The 16,557-nt window shown below is 38.8% G+C and overlaps 1 protein-coding gene across 3 annotated transcripts in view; it reads right to left on the bottom strand.

The window, feature by feature from the left end:
• The window catches only part of ILRUN (inflammation and lipid regulator with UBA-like and NBR1-like domains), a 97,983-nt gene that overhangs the window by 58,647 nt on the left and 22,779 nt on the right, over nucleotides 1–16,557 (bottom strand). For all 3 annotated transcript variants that reach the window (XM_012746767.2, XM_012746769.2, XM_012746768.3), the window contains exon 2: nucleotides 1,435–1,589. In XM_012746767.2, the coding sequence (XP_012602221.1) occupies nucleotides 1,435–1,589 (155 nt within the window). The remainder of the gene's footprint in view (nucleotides 1–1,434; nucleotides 1,590–16,557) is intronic.

Here is a 16,557-nt window from a genome sequence, read left to right as displayed (position 1 = left end):
TACATTAATTCTTATATAAAAAGATAGTTTAGCCAGTCTTTCCCCACCATAAATTATTGAGTTATAAAGAATTAAAAAGGGCTGGGCGTGGTGGCTTACGCCTGTAATCCTAGCATTCTGGGAGGCCCAGGCGGGCAGATTGCTCGAGGTCAGGAGTTCAAAAACCACCCTGAGCAAGAGCAAGACCCCGTCTCTACTATAAATAGGAAGAAATTAATTGGCCAATTAATATATATAGAAAAAATTAGCTGGGCATGGTGGCTCATGCCTGTAGTCCCAGCTACTCGGGAGGCTGAGGCAGAAGGATTGCTTGAGCCCAGGAGTTTGAGGTTGCTGTGAGGTAGGCTGACACCACGGCACTCACTCTAGCCTGGGCAACAAAGCGAGACTCTGTCTCAAAAAAAAAAAAAAAAAAAAAAAAAAGAAAAGAAAAGAATTAAAAAGTAAACCAAGTCAATAAAAAGTCACTTTTACAGATTTGAGTCCCCCAGAGTTTTATGTCATCTCACATCAAACTACCTTGCTATACAGGGTACCTCCAAACCCACATATTTTTAGCTAAATACACTTTTGACATAGTTTTCCATATCTCAGAATTTCTCTGGAAGTCCTCATTAACAAGGAAGTTAATACACCCGCACTCAACATAAACTGTCATTCTATGGGACAAGAGATACTAAACCCACTCAAATAAAAAAATAAGTCATCAGAAAAGAATTTAACAAATATAACGTAATAATTAACAATTCCCAGACACATATTCAGATACTACTTTCAAAGAACTACAATTAACTTATTTCTAATTTGTCTTAAAAAAAGTAGCAGTACTTCAAAACAATGTTTTTTGGTATTTTTAAACTAACAATTTCTGAGCAAATTCCCACACTTTTCACCCTACTTTTCAAAGTGCTATTAATTAATGTGTCAGATATCCTAATGAAATTTCAGAGAGAATCATCCTTGTGGTTGCAAAGAAATGAGCTTTCAAAAGAGCAGATGCTCACAGCTCTTTCCAACTACCCTGTTCTATTCAAAGATATACCTCCCCTAGCCTGTTGGAAATGACTAGAAGATTAATTAGAGCAGAAATAAAATGATGAAGTAAAACTATATAGGTAGAGACAATACCCCACCACATACAAGTCTAGTTCCTAGTACCAAATGAATACTGGACTGTGTTTAGATGCCACTATGTCATAGGTAGCTTAGAAGCATGAAACCTAAATTCTTCTTCCTATTGTAGAGCAAAGGATATTTCACGAATGTTTGGTCATCATTCTAATATAAGAAAATTCGACATACCATGTTTAAGAAAAAGCTCAGAGTTACACAATCATATACATAAGCTAAAATATTTCCTTCTTATTTCTTTTAATTATTAAGAAAAAGAAAACTGGACAACGGAGCATTGCCCATTATACATTATACACTTACCAGAATTCTGGATCCGCCATGTTTTTATAAACTGAGTATCAGGAGGTATTGACTCCCCTTCTCCTATGGTGACATCTTCAACAAAGGACATAGAGGGCACACTGATGTTTGGGCTCTCAAAGTCATAATAGGCGCCAATTGCCGCTTGTAGGTTCCTACAAAAAGAGAGAAAAGGCAAAAGACTTCAGTCCTGTCATTAGGCTATTATCCTAATTGTCAAACAAAAGGGAAAAGCCTATATTTTAGGGTTTGTCCCAACCTGAGGCTCTTTAAAGCCATCGGTTTTGCCTGAGGAATAACACGACAAAAACCAGGACAAACAAACTTGTATTATCACTTTCTTCCCAAGGTACCCACATAGAGAGTAACAAATATTAGTACAATCAGCAACCATATGAGGAAACCTATTACCTACAGAATAGTAAGAATGGATAAGGAAGTCAATTAAAAGGGAGCTCCTCTGTAACTGTGAGATTCAAAGAAACCCCACTTTTTAAAATATTCTAATTATTTCTTTGATAAAGTAATATATGCAATGGTTCAAAAAGTTTCACACAAAGAAAAATAACCATGTTATCTCTTCTTCCCTCAATACACAAACACATAACTGCTCATACTACTTTCTTAAATTTCCTTCCAGAACTTTCTTATGCATATACAAGCAAACATGATATATAAATATATTATTTTCCATTTTTATACAATTGGTAGCATAATATACATTGGCCTTTGCTTTATTTTCTTAACACTGTATCTTGAAGACATTTCTGGCAGTACATAAATAATATCAGCATTGTTTTTTATAACTGTATCCACTGTAGAGATGTATCATTATTTATTTAACTTGTCAACTTTGAATTTGATTCCAATCATTAACTCTTCCCTAAATAAGCTTCAGCACACATTAATTTTGTATACATGGAAGCATATCCATGTAACAAATTCCCATAAGTGATATTGCTGGGTCAAAGGGTATATATTTGGGGTTTTAATAGATATAAAAAACTTTTCTCAATAAAAGTTGTATACTAATGCTCTCACCAAGAATACAAGAGGAATGCCTATTTCCCTACTTCCTCATCAACAGTGTTTTTCCAATATTTTGAAATTCTGCCAGTCTAGTAGGTAAAGAAGAAAAAAAAAGTCTCAGGTCTTAAAATGCTTTTCTCTTAATTTAAGAGAGATTAAGTATCTTTTTACATGTTTAAGATCAATTTGCATTAGTTTCTTTTTTGGAAGCACCATTTTCTAAATATTGGTGTTCTTTTTTACTCTAAACTCCCTTTTGTCAGAATGAAGTACCAAGCATATAAACCAGGGTTCCCAATTGAACAGAATCACATGATTGACAGCTGGTTCATCAGAGCCAGAAACCAAAGGCCAAGGGGTTTAAGTAAGCTGTGTTCATTACTGAGATCAAAGAAACTGTTGGTAATTACATTAACTGCTTCTCTTCTGGTCTTGCTCAAACCAATGACATCATCCTCAGTTTCTACAGTAGACAACAACCCAAACTGCATGTTTCTAAACATAACCCGACTATAAACCAATGGATCCAGTCGGCTGTTTTTAATTAAGCATAAACACAGCACAACACAAGCTCTGACAGTACACAACTGTTCAACAGACACGCTATTAACAGCAAACACTTTTCTGTTGGGGCCCTGCCTGCTCCTCCAGGTGTTTGCAGCTGCCAGAAAGGAAGGCTATATTTAGAGCAGCTACCTCAGGGTCAAGCCACATGCAATGGTGCCCTGTCATACTAGTAATGACTGGAATTACACCACCACCAACTGCCTTCCTATCGTGCGTGTGCTTGATAAAATTTAGATGGAATAGAGCTGGGCCAGGGGCCAAAAACTGCACCTGTTTGCTTGACTGTTCCACACAAAGGCTTGGACTAAAGTCTTCTCAGCAGTTTCCTATCTAGCTGACAGTGATCCAAAGTGAAGATTGTGTGACTGGTTAAACTTGGGGAAGTTCATCTTCTACCACTCACAAACAGGCTTAGAAACACATCTGGAATAAGCCTTACACTTAGGGATAAGGCATAAAATGAGAGAAAAATAAGCCTAATTCACAACTGGTTCTTTTGAGAACATTTTGTAAAAGCTGTATGTACACCTTTTTGTTAAGATAATTTTTCTGCCATAGGTTTCCAGCAAGTGGCCTGCTGAATTGTTTCCTGTTCACTTGGCTGTAAAATATGCTTGGGAGGGAAGAAATTATTTGTGCACTCAGGACAATTGCCAATTCTCGTCCCTAGCCTGTGTCATATTTCACCCATTGGCTCTGCCATCAGGACAAGATTTCAAGACCACTGCAGTAGAAGCATTTAACAAGTGGAAAAGTCAAGCTACCCTACTTAGGCAGATCCATTCCCCCTCCTGAAATCTCCTTTCATACATTTCCAACTCATCCCACAGGTGAAGCCAACAAAACTGCTTATTTGTACCTGTATTATACAGGTAATTCAGCCAGAGAAAGATTAAGAAACATTTTTAAAGCCCAAACTGAAACTGAAAGCAGTGAACTGGAATCCTGGCAGGAAGCTGGAGTGGAGGATGACAAAGCAAATTCATTTCCCAAGTACAAGGCGGCAAGTGGACTTTAGCCCAGTGGTGCTCTAACTAATCAGGTAGGTACACAGCTCCAAATGTGGGTACACAGTGAATCGGAGTTCAGACCATTCAGATTACTGCCCCACTGGGCCAAGTAGGAAGACTAAACAGCTCCAATTCAATGTCAGAAAAGTAGACATGATAGGATATACTCCTGTTCAAAACAATATACTCAGCTATTATTAGCCAACAAGAAATTCCTCACAAAATTGAGCTGGCTGAGGTGATGAAAAGGGGAAACATTGACCCAGTATTCAGTCCAGTCTGAAAGTTTAAACTTTCAGGTTACTTCAGTGTTCTGCTCAAAGTAAGTTTTTAATCTGATTCCAGACAGGTAAAAGCACCCTGAAGAACAGAGACAACATAAAAGTGGGGAAAAAATGCACAGGTTAAACTGGATGGTGGTGAGGGTTGCACAACATTTTGAATATACTTTATGTCATGGTATAGGTACACTTAAAATGGTAAAAATGGTAAATTTTATGTCATGTATATTTTACCACCATAATTTTTTTTTTTTTAAAGAATATAATCTTTAAAATCTTAGCCCCACAGCACTACCCTTGGCTGTGGGGCTTTGAGGAAGGGGCTAAGACTTTACATCAGTTTTACTCATCTGCCAAATTGAGTTGATACCAGCTATCTCATTATTAGGCTGTAAAGATTGCTGAGATAATGTATTGTAAATGTCCTAGGTTGGCAGTCATTCATTCAACAAATATTTAATGAATGAGCATTTATTCCATGTGCTAGGCACTTGGCCTGGGGCCAGAGACAGAGGATAGCAAGACAGGCATGGCTTCTGCCTTCAAAGTTAATAGTCTAGTTGACTGCAGCTAACCAGGGACACTAAAACAAAGGTAACTCCAAATGTCTCTCACACAGAGGCTGTAAGTCCAAAGCAGCCTTTCCTACTTAGGGTAAAAGATGGGCATGGTGCAGTTTCAATTGCACTGACAATCAAGTTAACCTGAATTAGAGTAAAAGAATTTGGTGACGTTGACATGTGTTCCCTGAGGAAATACAATTTTGTTCACTTTTCATTTTATGTATGAGGCCACCGAGTCACTGACAGGTAAAGTAATTTGTCCCAGGCTAGACAGTCAATTATTAGAATTTAGAGCCATATCTATTCAAAGGCTATTCAAAACTTTTACCCAGAATTTTCCAATTATATAACACTCTGAACGTCTGATTTTCTTAGGAACATATTAACTACCATTGTTAATTCTATAAATGAATTAATTGTAATCCCCTAAACTGAATTCTTAAAAGAACTAATCTTGCATTCATTCATAAACATAGAACACTTATTTCTGTACTATGCATACATACATAAGACAGACTACTGGTCTTGTGAAGAAAAACTATATGCTGATTATACAGCCAGGGACATCATCCAAAAATATGGGGGGTAGAAAACAGTTAAGAAAATCAGAATTGAAAGAATGCCTGAAGTCTGAGTATTAGCTCAGATTCTCAGGGAAATAAAATTATATAACTTTTGTTTCCATTCTCTGAATAAGTAAAAAACTCAAAAGGGACCACCCCTTAGAAGTAAGGCGCCAAAAAAAACAAAACAAAAAAACAAAAAAACAAAACCAAAAATTAAATAAAACTTAAAAAAAAAACTTTTTGTTCTTTTTTAAGCAGATTCTGAGGACACAGACACTTACACTGGCATTGTAAGAGTTTAGTTTCTTTTTTTTTTGAGACAGAGTCTCACTTTGTTGCCCAGACTACAGTGAGTCTGTGGCGTCAGCCTAGCTCACAGCAAGCTCAAACTCCTGGGCTCAAGCGATCCTCCTGCCTCAGCCTCGCAAGTAGCTGGGACTACAGGCATGCGCCACCATGCCCGGTTCATTTTTTTTAATATATATTAGTTGGCCAATTAATTTATTTCTATTTATAGTAGAGACGGGGTCTTGCTCTTGCTTAGGTTGGTTTCAAATTCCTGAACTCAAACGATCCACCCGCCTCGGCCTCCCAGAGAGGTAGGATTATAGGCGTGAGCGAGCTCGGCCAAGAGTTTAGTTTCTAAGTGCCTTTGGCTAACATGTCAGGATCAATCTATTTTGCCTTTTTTAAAAACTGAGGTGAAATTCACATAATCAAAAATTTTGAAGTATACAATTCAGTGACATTTAGTGCATTCACAAAGTCATACAACCACCACCTTTCTTTAGTTTTAAAACTTTTTCATCATCCCATGCCCTTTTTTTTTTTTTTTTTTAGACAGGGTCTCACTTTGTTGCCCAGGCTAGAGTGAGTGCCATAGCATCAGCCTAGCTCACAGCAACCTCAATCTCCTGGGCTGAAGCGATCCTTCTGCCTCAGCCTCCCGAGTAGCTGGGTCTACAGGCATGCGCCACCATGCCCGGCTAATTTTTTGTATATATATTTTTAGTTGGTCAATTAATTTCTTTCTATTTTTAGTAGAGACGGGGTCTCGCTCAGGCTGGTTCTGAACTCCTGACCTTGAGCAATCCACCCGCCTCAGCCTCCCAGAGTGCTAGGATTACAGGCCTGAGCCACCATGATGCCCGGCTATCCCATGCCCATTAATTAAATAACCATTTCCCATTCCTTCTCCCCCATCACCTAGCAACCACTTAATCTGCTTCCTATCTCTATGGATTTGCTTATTTGGGATATTTCATATAAAAAGATTCATACAATATGTGATTTTTAATATATTCAAAGAGTTGTGCTATAAACAAATGTAATTTTAGAACATTTCCATTATCTCCCCCCAAGAAAACCCAATCCTTTAGCTATCACCCCAATGTTCCCATTCCCCCTCCACCAATCCCTAAGTAACCATTATTTTATTTTGTGTCTCTATAGATTTGCCTATTCTGGATATTTAATAGGAATAATATTAATATATGGCCCTTTGTGGCTGGCTTTTTTCATTTAGCATGTTTTCGAAGTTCATCCAGGCTGTAGCATGTAACAGTATTTCATTCCTTTTTATGGCTGAATAATACTCCATTGTATGTATATACCACATTTTGTTTATCCATCCATCCATCCGTTGATGGACATTATGGTTGTTTCTACCTTTTGGGTATTATGAGTAACCACACACAAAAAACTGTGTTAACTTCAGTAAAGTTCTGCAAGATAACACAATCCAATCTGACCCTCTAGAGAAGACACATGACACATAAGACAAGAATTTAACTACTTAATTAAGCAAGCTCCTTCTGCCTAAAGCCAGAGATCTGAAACTTCTGAAGGTCAGATAATTAGATCCTTTGCTGAATTTCAGCAACTGAATTCTCTAAGCCACTAAGAAACTGTGAGACCTTGACGAATACAATGTAGACAGCAAGTTTCAAATGATTCTCAGAGCACCCCCTCCCAAAAATTGCCACCTTCTCCCTCATTATAAAGTATATCTGACAAAAACGCAGATGGAGAGGAAATTCCACAGAAGATTTGAGAATGCACCAAACCCAGAATTTTCCATCCATGCATGAAGTAGACACTTTTAAGCTGGAAAAATAAGCTAAGGGACTCGACCTAACTAACGCTAGTTATTCTAACAATCCTAGGGACTGAAAAGTCTAATTATATTACTAGAGTTGGTTATTTATCAAAGGGAATACCCCCATATGAAATGAAAAGGCAATAAACTAAAATTTTAAGGGAGTTCTATCACTGGGAGCCTTTAATTATTTTATCCCTAGTCAAACCCTAAGTCTAAAAAGTGGCCTCATAATGGAAGGAGACAACTAAAGCATCCCAGCCTCCATAAAGGAACCAACTTTCACACGGGCTCTATATCCCCTGTTTCCTTGTAGGTATGGTCCTAAAGAATGTCAGACATGGCTGGGTACAGTGGCTCACACCAGTAATCCTTGCACTTTAGGAGGCAAAGGTGGAAGGATCACTTGAGGCCTGGAGTTCAAGACCAGCCTGAGAAACATAGTGAGACCCATTTCTACAAAAAATACAAAAATTAGCTGGGTGTGGTGGCATGTGCCTATAATTCCAGCTACTTGCAAGGCTGAGGCAGGAGGATCACTTGAGCCTAAGAGTTCAAGGTTACAGTGAGCTATGATCATGCCACTCCACTCTAGCCTGGGCAACAGAGCAAGACTGTCTCTAAAAAAATAAAATAATATCAGACATGAGGAATCTTTCTGTGGGCAGCCAGGCTAGACCTTCAGGCATCTATCTGCCAGTGAAATGAGTTAAGGGGTGACCCTGAGACTTGCTGACTATATCCAACTGGCCCTGCCCTGTAGAAGATGGTATATGCTCTGCCAGTGAAATGAGTTAAGGGGTGACCCTGAGACTTGCTGACTGTATCCGACTGGCCCTGCCCTGCAGAAGATGGTTTCGAACTCCTGACCTCCTCAAGGTCCAACCTTGAGGAGGTCAGGAGTTCGAAACCAACCTAAGTGAGACCCCGTCTCTACTAAAAATAGAAAGAAATTAATTGACCAACTAAAAATATATAATCAAAAAATTAGCCGGGCATAGTGGTGCATGCCTGTAGTCTCAGCTACCTGGGAGGCTGAGGCAGGAGAATTGCTTGAACCCAGGAGTTTGAGGTTGCTGTGAGTTAGGCTGACGCCACGGCACTCACTCTAGCCTGGGCAACAAAGTGAGACTCTGTGTCAAAAAAACCAAAACAAAACAAAACTAGTAACCAAAATACAGTATTTTTCTTTTCTGTCTTTTTCTGGTTTCCCTCTCACCATTTTTTACTGGGACTGTACAGTGAGAAGGAGAAGGCAAAACAACAACAAAAAATAAATCCTTTGGCCCACTGACTGCAGGATCATGAAAATATGCACGTGGACTAATCGTACTAGGAAAAGCATAGGTAACACTCAAAGACCTTGAGCTGGTGGGATGGAGGACCTATGTATGACAATTAATATTACAGATGAGGGGGGAAATGGGCATTTATTGAAACCTTAAAATCTGTACCCCCATAATATGCCAAAATAAAAAAAAAATAAAAAAATAAAAAAATAATATTACAGATGGATTTGACTAGGGGTCATCTCTCATTGGGGAAGAGGATGAGAACCTTTGTACTTGTTACTTGCTTTAAAAATGCCCCCCTCCCTTCCACATAGGACTACTTAGTAGACAGTGAAGTTACTCCAGAGTTGACATGTAGCTACTCAGGAATATGGAACTGGAACTGAGAAAGAGTTTCTCTCATAGTATTTGGCCTATAAACTGCATATTTGGGAGCTCTGGATAGTTATGTTCTCTACAGCAGAGATACAAGACCACTGCAAACACCTAGATAAAACATACATAGAAAAGAAACCTGAAAGTATTTTGAGTCCTTGACTGCAGTTGTTCCTGAAGCCCAACCTTCCTCTTCTTGGGTTCTGTGTAACATAGCAACATCCTTAAATACCCCCCACCCCCTCTTAGCATTACCTAATTTGATGTGAGTTTGTTACTTACAACATAACAGATCCAGACTAATTCAAAACTGTATAGTCTGTTCAAGGAATAAAGTCTGAATGCCTAGTGCACATGCTATTTAAAAATGTAGAAGAGTAGCTGGAATGATAAGTTAAAACTTGCTCAGATCCAGCAATTCCACTTCTGGGTATCTAAAAAAACTGAAAGGAGTTCTCAAAAGGAACACACATGTTCATAGCAGCATTATTCACAATGCCCTAAAGGTGGACACAATCTAAATGTCCATCAAGAGATGAATAAACAAAATGTCATGTGTGTGTATATATGTATGTGTTTATATGTGAATACCATTCAGCCTTAAAAAGGAAGAACATTCTGACACATGCAACACTGTGTTGAATCCTGAGGACATTATGCTAAGTGAAGTCAGTCACAAATGTCAAATGTTATACGAGTCCACTTTACATGCAATAAGGAATTGTTTAATGGGTATACAGCTTCCATTTTGTGAGATGAAAAGGTTTTAGACATTGGTTGTATAACAATGTGAATACACTTAACACCATGGAAATGTACACTTAAAAATGGTTAAGATGGGAAATATGTGTATTTTACCACAACTAAAAAAAACTCAGATGGGACCAATAAGCTTCACTGGAAATTTCAAATTACTATTAAAAGGAAAGGAGAGCACAAAGGTTTTTATTTAAAAAATTTTACTGAGGTATAAAATCCACCCATTTCAATTATACAATTCAATGATTTTTAGTAAAGTTACAGAATTGTATAACCACCACCAGATTTCAGAATATTACCATGTTTCAGAACATTTTCATCATCCTAATAACGTCCCAATCCCCAGAACCTATGAATGTGTTAAGTTACATAGCAAAGGGGATTTAAGGTTGCTAATCAGCTGACCTTAAAATAGGAATGATTATCCTGGATTACCCAGATGAACCCAATGAATCACTTCCTTAAGTGTGAAAGAGGAAATCTGAAGACAGAACCAGATAGATGTCAGTGAGAGAAGGTCCCAGCTTTGAAAATGGAGAAATGGGGCCATGAGCCAAGGAATGTATGTGGCCTCTGGAGGCAGGAAAAGGCAAGGAAACAGATTCTCCAGAAGCAACAGAGCCCTGATGATACCACGATTTTAGCCCCATGAGACCCATTTCGAACTTCTGACCTACTGAACTGTTAAGATAATTAAATTTGTGTTTTTAACCCACATAGCTTGTGGTAACTTATTATAACACCAAAAAATTAATATAGGCCGGCGCAGTGGCTCACGCCTGTAATCCTAGCACTTTGGGAGGCCGAGGCTGGCGGATTGCTCAAGGTCAGGAGTTCGAAACCAGTCTGAGCAAGAGCGAGACCCCATCTCTACTATAAATAGAAAGAAATTAATTGGCCAATTAATATATATAGAAAAAATTGGCCGGGCATGGTGGCGCATGCCTGTAGTCCCAGCTACTCAGGAGGCTGAGGCAGCAGGATTGCTTGAGCCCAGGAGTTTGAGGTTGCTGTGAGTTAGGCTGACGCCACAGCACTCACTCTAGCTTGGGCAACAAAGCGAGACTCTGTCTCCAAAAAAAAAAAAAAAAATTAATATAATGGCTATACATTGTATTATTCTTTCTACTTTACTGTATCCTTGAAAATATTCACCATAAAAATATGAATATAAAGGGAGAATAAAGATTATGATTTAAATGGTGCTTTTTTTTTTTTTTTCCCTAGGCAGAGTCTTGCTATATTGCCCAGGTTGTTCTTGAACTTCTAGGCTTAAGGGATCCTCCCATCTCAGCCTCTGTGTAGCTAGGACTACAGGTGTGTACCACGACACTGGGCTCAAAATGGTACTGAGTCATTTCCTTCATCATAACTCTTGCTCCCAAGAACTCAATTTTCCTTCAAAGATGCATGGTTACAAATAACTCCTATTCTTGTTGCCCCCTGAATTTAACTGTCATGGATACTTCCTGAAATGGCAAACAATCACTAGGTTGAATGATAACTGAAATTTTTGAAAATGCTGGAACACTGTCCCAGAGGAGACATGAAAATGTATGAAACCCAAAAAGTCACAGAATAACAAACAAAAATCATAATTCAGACAAAGGTATCCTCATAAACGAAGTTTGTGGTTTACTGTTGTTCATGAAACTTTCTTTCAGACATGGTTTAAAATAGCAGTTATGAAATGATCAGGTAAATCTATAATTAAGCATGGCTTTCAAATGTTTGTTTACCTAGCAGGGAACTTAGAATAAACCAGCAGTGATCACATATATCTTATCCTACAACCTGGTTAGAGAGCTATTTTCTAAAATATACCAGGAACTTTTGGTTTTGATTTTTTAAAAAGGAAAAAGGTACAAAAAAACCACAAAATTGTTAACCAACATTCCATCCTTAAATGTAGCTCTTGTTTCTGCATACAGAGATAAATGCATGGGCTTTAAAAACGAAATACCACACACACCTTTTGCATATACTTTTGGTTAAAATGCTTCACACCTGTCTAATATTTCTTTCCTTTGAAATTTCCTGATAATGTGCTACAGGGACTAGCTTCCAAGTCTTTTCAGTTTTATCTCTCCTAAAAAACAGTACTGGCCATACCATCAGCATACTGAATCTCCAAAAAATGCACACTTAAGGCCGGGCGCGGTGGCTCACGCCTGTAATCCTAGCACTCTGGGAGGCCGAGGCGGGCGGATTGCTCGAGGTTGGGAGTTCGAAACCATCCTGAGCGAGACCCCGTCTCTACTAAAAATAGAAAGAAATTAATTGACCAACTAAAAATATATATACAAAAAATTAGCCGGGCATGGTGGTGCATGCCTGTAGTCCCAGCTACTTGGGAGGCTGAGGCAGGAGGATCGCTTGAGCCCAGGAGTTTGAGGTTGCTGTGAGCTAGGCTGACGCCACGGCACTCACTCTAGCCAGGGCAACAAAAAGTGAGACTCTGTCTCAAAAAAAAAAAAAAATGCACACTTAAGTACCCATCTAAGAGAAAATATATATAGCCCTATGCTATCTACCAATGTTATTCTCTCCTCTAGGAACAAAGTAAATAAACCTTGGCCAGATTCTGATGCATGACAAATACATTACCAACACTACCAAATAATGCCATATGGCATTTAAACTCTGACCCCCAAATCTATCATTCTGCAGGCAATCAATCTCCAAGTACTTTGTGGTTTTATATGGCTGCCTTCTGGCATACATGAGATAGGTACCTTTAAAAAGCTATATACTATGTTTCCCCGAAAATAAGACAGGGTCTTATATTTATTTTTCCTCAAGAAGACACACAAGGGCTTATTTTCAGGGGATGTGTTATTTTCCCCTCAAAGCCTCAGCTTGCAGCACACACAGGATGGCCGGGACCTGACAGGGGAGTCAACCTTGTTGGTGGGGCTGCCCTCACCTTTCCAGTCACCTCTGGGATAGTAGCTGTCACGATAGGGCAGATGAGAAGGGCTGCTCGTCTTCTTTACCGCTCCGCATGGGTATGTGCAGATATGCTGCATAGCCACACCCATCACTAGATCTTATTTTCGGGGTAGGGTTTATATTGCATGAATGCTTAGAAATCCTGCTAGGGCTTATTTTATGGGTAGGTCTTATTTTGGGGGAAACATGGTACTGGGCTGGGTGTGGTGGCTCACAGCCATAATCCCAGCACTCTGGGAGGCCAAGGCGAGAGGATGGATCAAGGTCAGGAGTTTGCAACCAGCCTGAGCAAGAGACCCCGTCTCTACTAAAAATAGAAAGAAATTAATTGGCCAACTAAAAACATATAGAAAAAATTAGCCAGGCATGGCGGCACATGCCAGTAGTCCCAGCTACTCGGAAGGCTGAGACAGAAGGATCGCTTGAGCTCAGGAGTTTGAGGTTGCTGTAAGCTAGGCTGACGCCCTGGCACTCTAGCCTGGGCAACAGAGTGAGACTCTGTCTCAAAAGAAAAAAAAGGCTATATACTTACAGCTAAAGTATTAAGTTAAATTACAGGCCGGGCGTGTGGCTCACGCCTGTAATCCTAGCACTCTGGGAGGCCGAGACGGGCGGATTGCTCGAGGTCAGGAGTTCGAAACCACCCTGAGCAAGAGCGAGACCCCGTCTCTACTATAAATAGAAAGAAATTAATTGGCCAACTAATATATATAGAAAAAATTAGCCGGGCATGGTGGTGCATGCCTGTAGTCCCAGCTACTCTGGAGGCTGAGGCAGTAGGATCGCTCGAGCCCAGGAGTTTGAGGTTGCTGTGAGCTAGGCTGACACCCCGGCACTCACTCTAGCCTGGGCAACAAAGCCGAGACTCTATCTCAAAAAAAAAAAAAAAAAAAAATTAAATTACATGGAACTTAGAAAAAGCAGACTTTATAATTCACAAACCTGAGAGAAAAAGCCCCTTTTTCTTTTACAAACTAAAAAATGTCAATATAAATATGTCAGATTGCTGTCATTTTTCATAATAGCTAATCATTGAGCACAAACACGGGATATAACATTTAAAGAATATTTCCTGTAAAAGTCCTGTTACACTTGCAAACAATCTCACATACTGTTAATGTTTTCATGTTCTAGGCAACCCATACTTCAGATAATAAGCAATCGGGTTTGAGACAACTCAGCCAACTATGGCATTTCTTATACATTACAGAATAAAAGGACTTTTAAAAATACCTACTTTATGACACTGCATAATTACCACCATATTACTACTAAGAAAAAAAAATCACAAAACCATCCAAAGATACATGAAAAAAACTACCCAATTTGGTTTACAAAGAAAAAAATACTAAAAACTTAGGGGAAAAAAAACCTTTCTGTACCTTTTCTGATTCTTCCTAAAAATGACTGGTCTCTTAAAGACAGAAAAGGAGTATAAATCCCCAAATAATATAAACATAGTGAAGGAGTTTATATAGTTTAAGTTTCACAAAGGTCAAGGAGATATCTCTGTTCAATAATCCTTTTTTGGATGCTATGTGCTGAAGGTTAAGGCAAATACATTTAGGTTCATACCACTAAAATATATAAAAAATAACTAATATTTTGCTTTATTCACCATAAAATCCTTTCATGACTCTAATTTGACACTCCATTTAAAAATTAATGTCTTGGCTGGGTACAGTGGCTCACGCCTGTAACCTAGCACTTTGGAAAGCCAAGGTGGGAGGACTGCTTGAGACCAGGAGTTCAAGACCAGCCTGGGCAACTTAAGCAAAGCCTTGTCTCTACAAAAATTTTTTTTAAAAAAATTAGCCAGGCATGGTGGCTCACACCTGTAGTCCCATCTACACAAGGGCCTGAGGTGGGAGGATCACTGGAACCCAGGACTTTGAGGTTATAGTGAGCTATGACAATGCCACTGTACTCTAGCCTGAGCAACAAAGCAAGACCCTGTCTCAAAAATAAAATAAAAATAAAACTTCTTATCTTTACAGAAGAATACCAACAAATAAATGAAGAAGGAACAGCAAAATTAGATATTAAACCTTTTTGCAACCACCTATGCAATGATCAATTTAGGCACGGATCATTGATACTAAAACAGTTTGGAGGAATATTTGTTAGGCAACAGGATATTCTCAGTCTCAGAGTCACCCCAACAGATTACTTATTAATTACACAGGGAAAAAAACAGGTGGACACCATCTTAACTAAATACTCAACTCTGGCATAGTAAATAACACAAATATTAGTAACTAATTTGTCTCCTTATATGACACAATGGAAGACAAAGCATCATCTATGTATTATTTCCAACCAAAAATGTTTAAAACTAGCCAGGCATGGCGGCACATGCCTACAGTCTCCACTACTTAGGAGCTGAGGTGGGAGGTTCACTGGAGCTCAGAAATTCAAGACCAGTGAGACCTTGTCTCTTAAAAAAAGAAAAAAAGTTTAACCTGAATCTAATCATGAGAAAACAATCAGACTAATCAACAATATAGAACAGTGGGCCTCAACCTTTTTGTCACCAGGGATCAGTTTCATGGAACACAATTTTTCCATGGATGTGGGGGGGAGGGCATGGTTTGGGGATTAGTCAAACACATTACATTTATTGTGTACTTTATTTCTATTATCATTACATTATAATATATAATAAAATAACTACACAACTCACCATAATGCAGAATCAGTGGGAACCCTGAGCTTATTTTCCTGCAACTACACAGTACCATCTGGGGGTGATGGGAGACGGTGACTGATCTGATGGGAGGTGGATCTCAGGAGGTCATGGAAGTGAGTGGGGAGCTGCTGTAAACAGATGACGCTTTGCTGGCTAACCCACTGACCACCTCCTGCTGTATGGCCCGGCTCCTAACAGGCCACGGACTGATACTGGTCCTTGGCCAGGGAGTTGGGGACTGCAGGTCTAGAGGACAACTATCTGGATTTTTTTAAAATGTCAATGTCATAAAACACCCAAAAACCATGAGGGAACTGTTCTAGAATAAAAAAGACTAAAGAGACATGACAACAAAATGTAACATGGGTTTCCTGAGAGGATCCTGGATTTTAAAAAAAGGAAAAAGTTTTAAAGGGCACTTTAGGGACAAATGGGATATTTAGACATGGGCTATATGTTAGATAATACTATTATTTCCACGTTAAATTCGATGAGGGTGACAATGACATTGCAGTTACAGAAGATGATGCCCTTGTTCTCTTAGGCTGTATTTGCTGAAAGGCTTAGGGATGAAATGTCACAATGCCTTCAATTTATCTCAAATGGTTCAGGAAAAAAAATGTATAAAACCCACAGAGAGAATTCTCATACAATGTTGGTGGGAATGGAGAGTAGTAGTTATTTTGGAAAACAAATAGGCAGATTCTTTAAAAGTTAAACATAATTTTACCATACAAATTAACAATTCCACTGCTAGATATCTACCCAAATGAAATTTTAAAACATGTCTAAACAAAGTCTTAAAAGTGAAATGTTCACAGCAGCTTTATTCGTAATAACCACTAAGTAAAAACAACTCAAATGCCCATCAACTGGTAAATGTATAAACTAAATGTGATATGCCCATACAATGGAATACTTCTCAGCAATAAAAGCCAATAA

The sequence above is a fragment of the Microcebus murinus genome, chromosome 5 (assembly GCF_040939455.1).
Source record: "Microcebus murinus isolate Inina chromosome 5, M.murinus_Inina_mat1.0, whole genome shotgun sequence".
Classification (NCBI taxonomy): domain Eukaryota; kingdom Metazoa; phylum Chordata; class Mammalia; order Primates; family Cheirogaleidae; genus Microcebus; species Microcebus murinus.
Note: the sequence above shows the minus strand (reverse complement) of the source record. Positions and strands in the feature narration are given on the sequence as shown.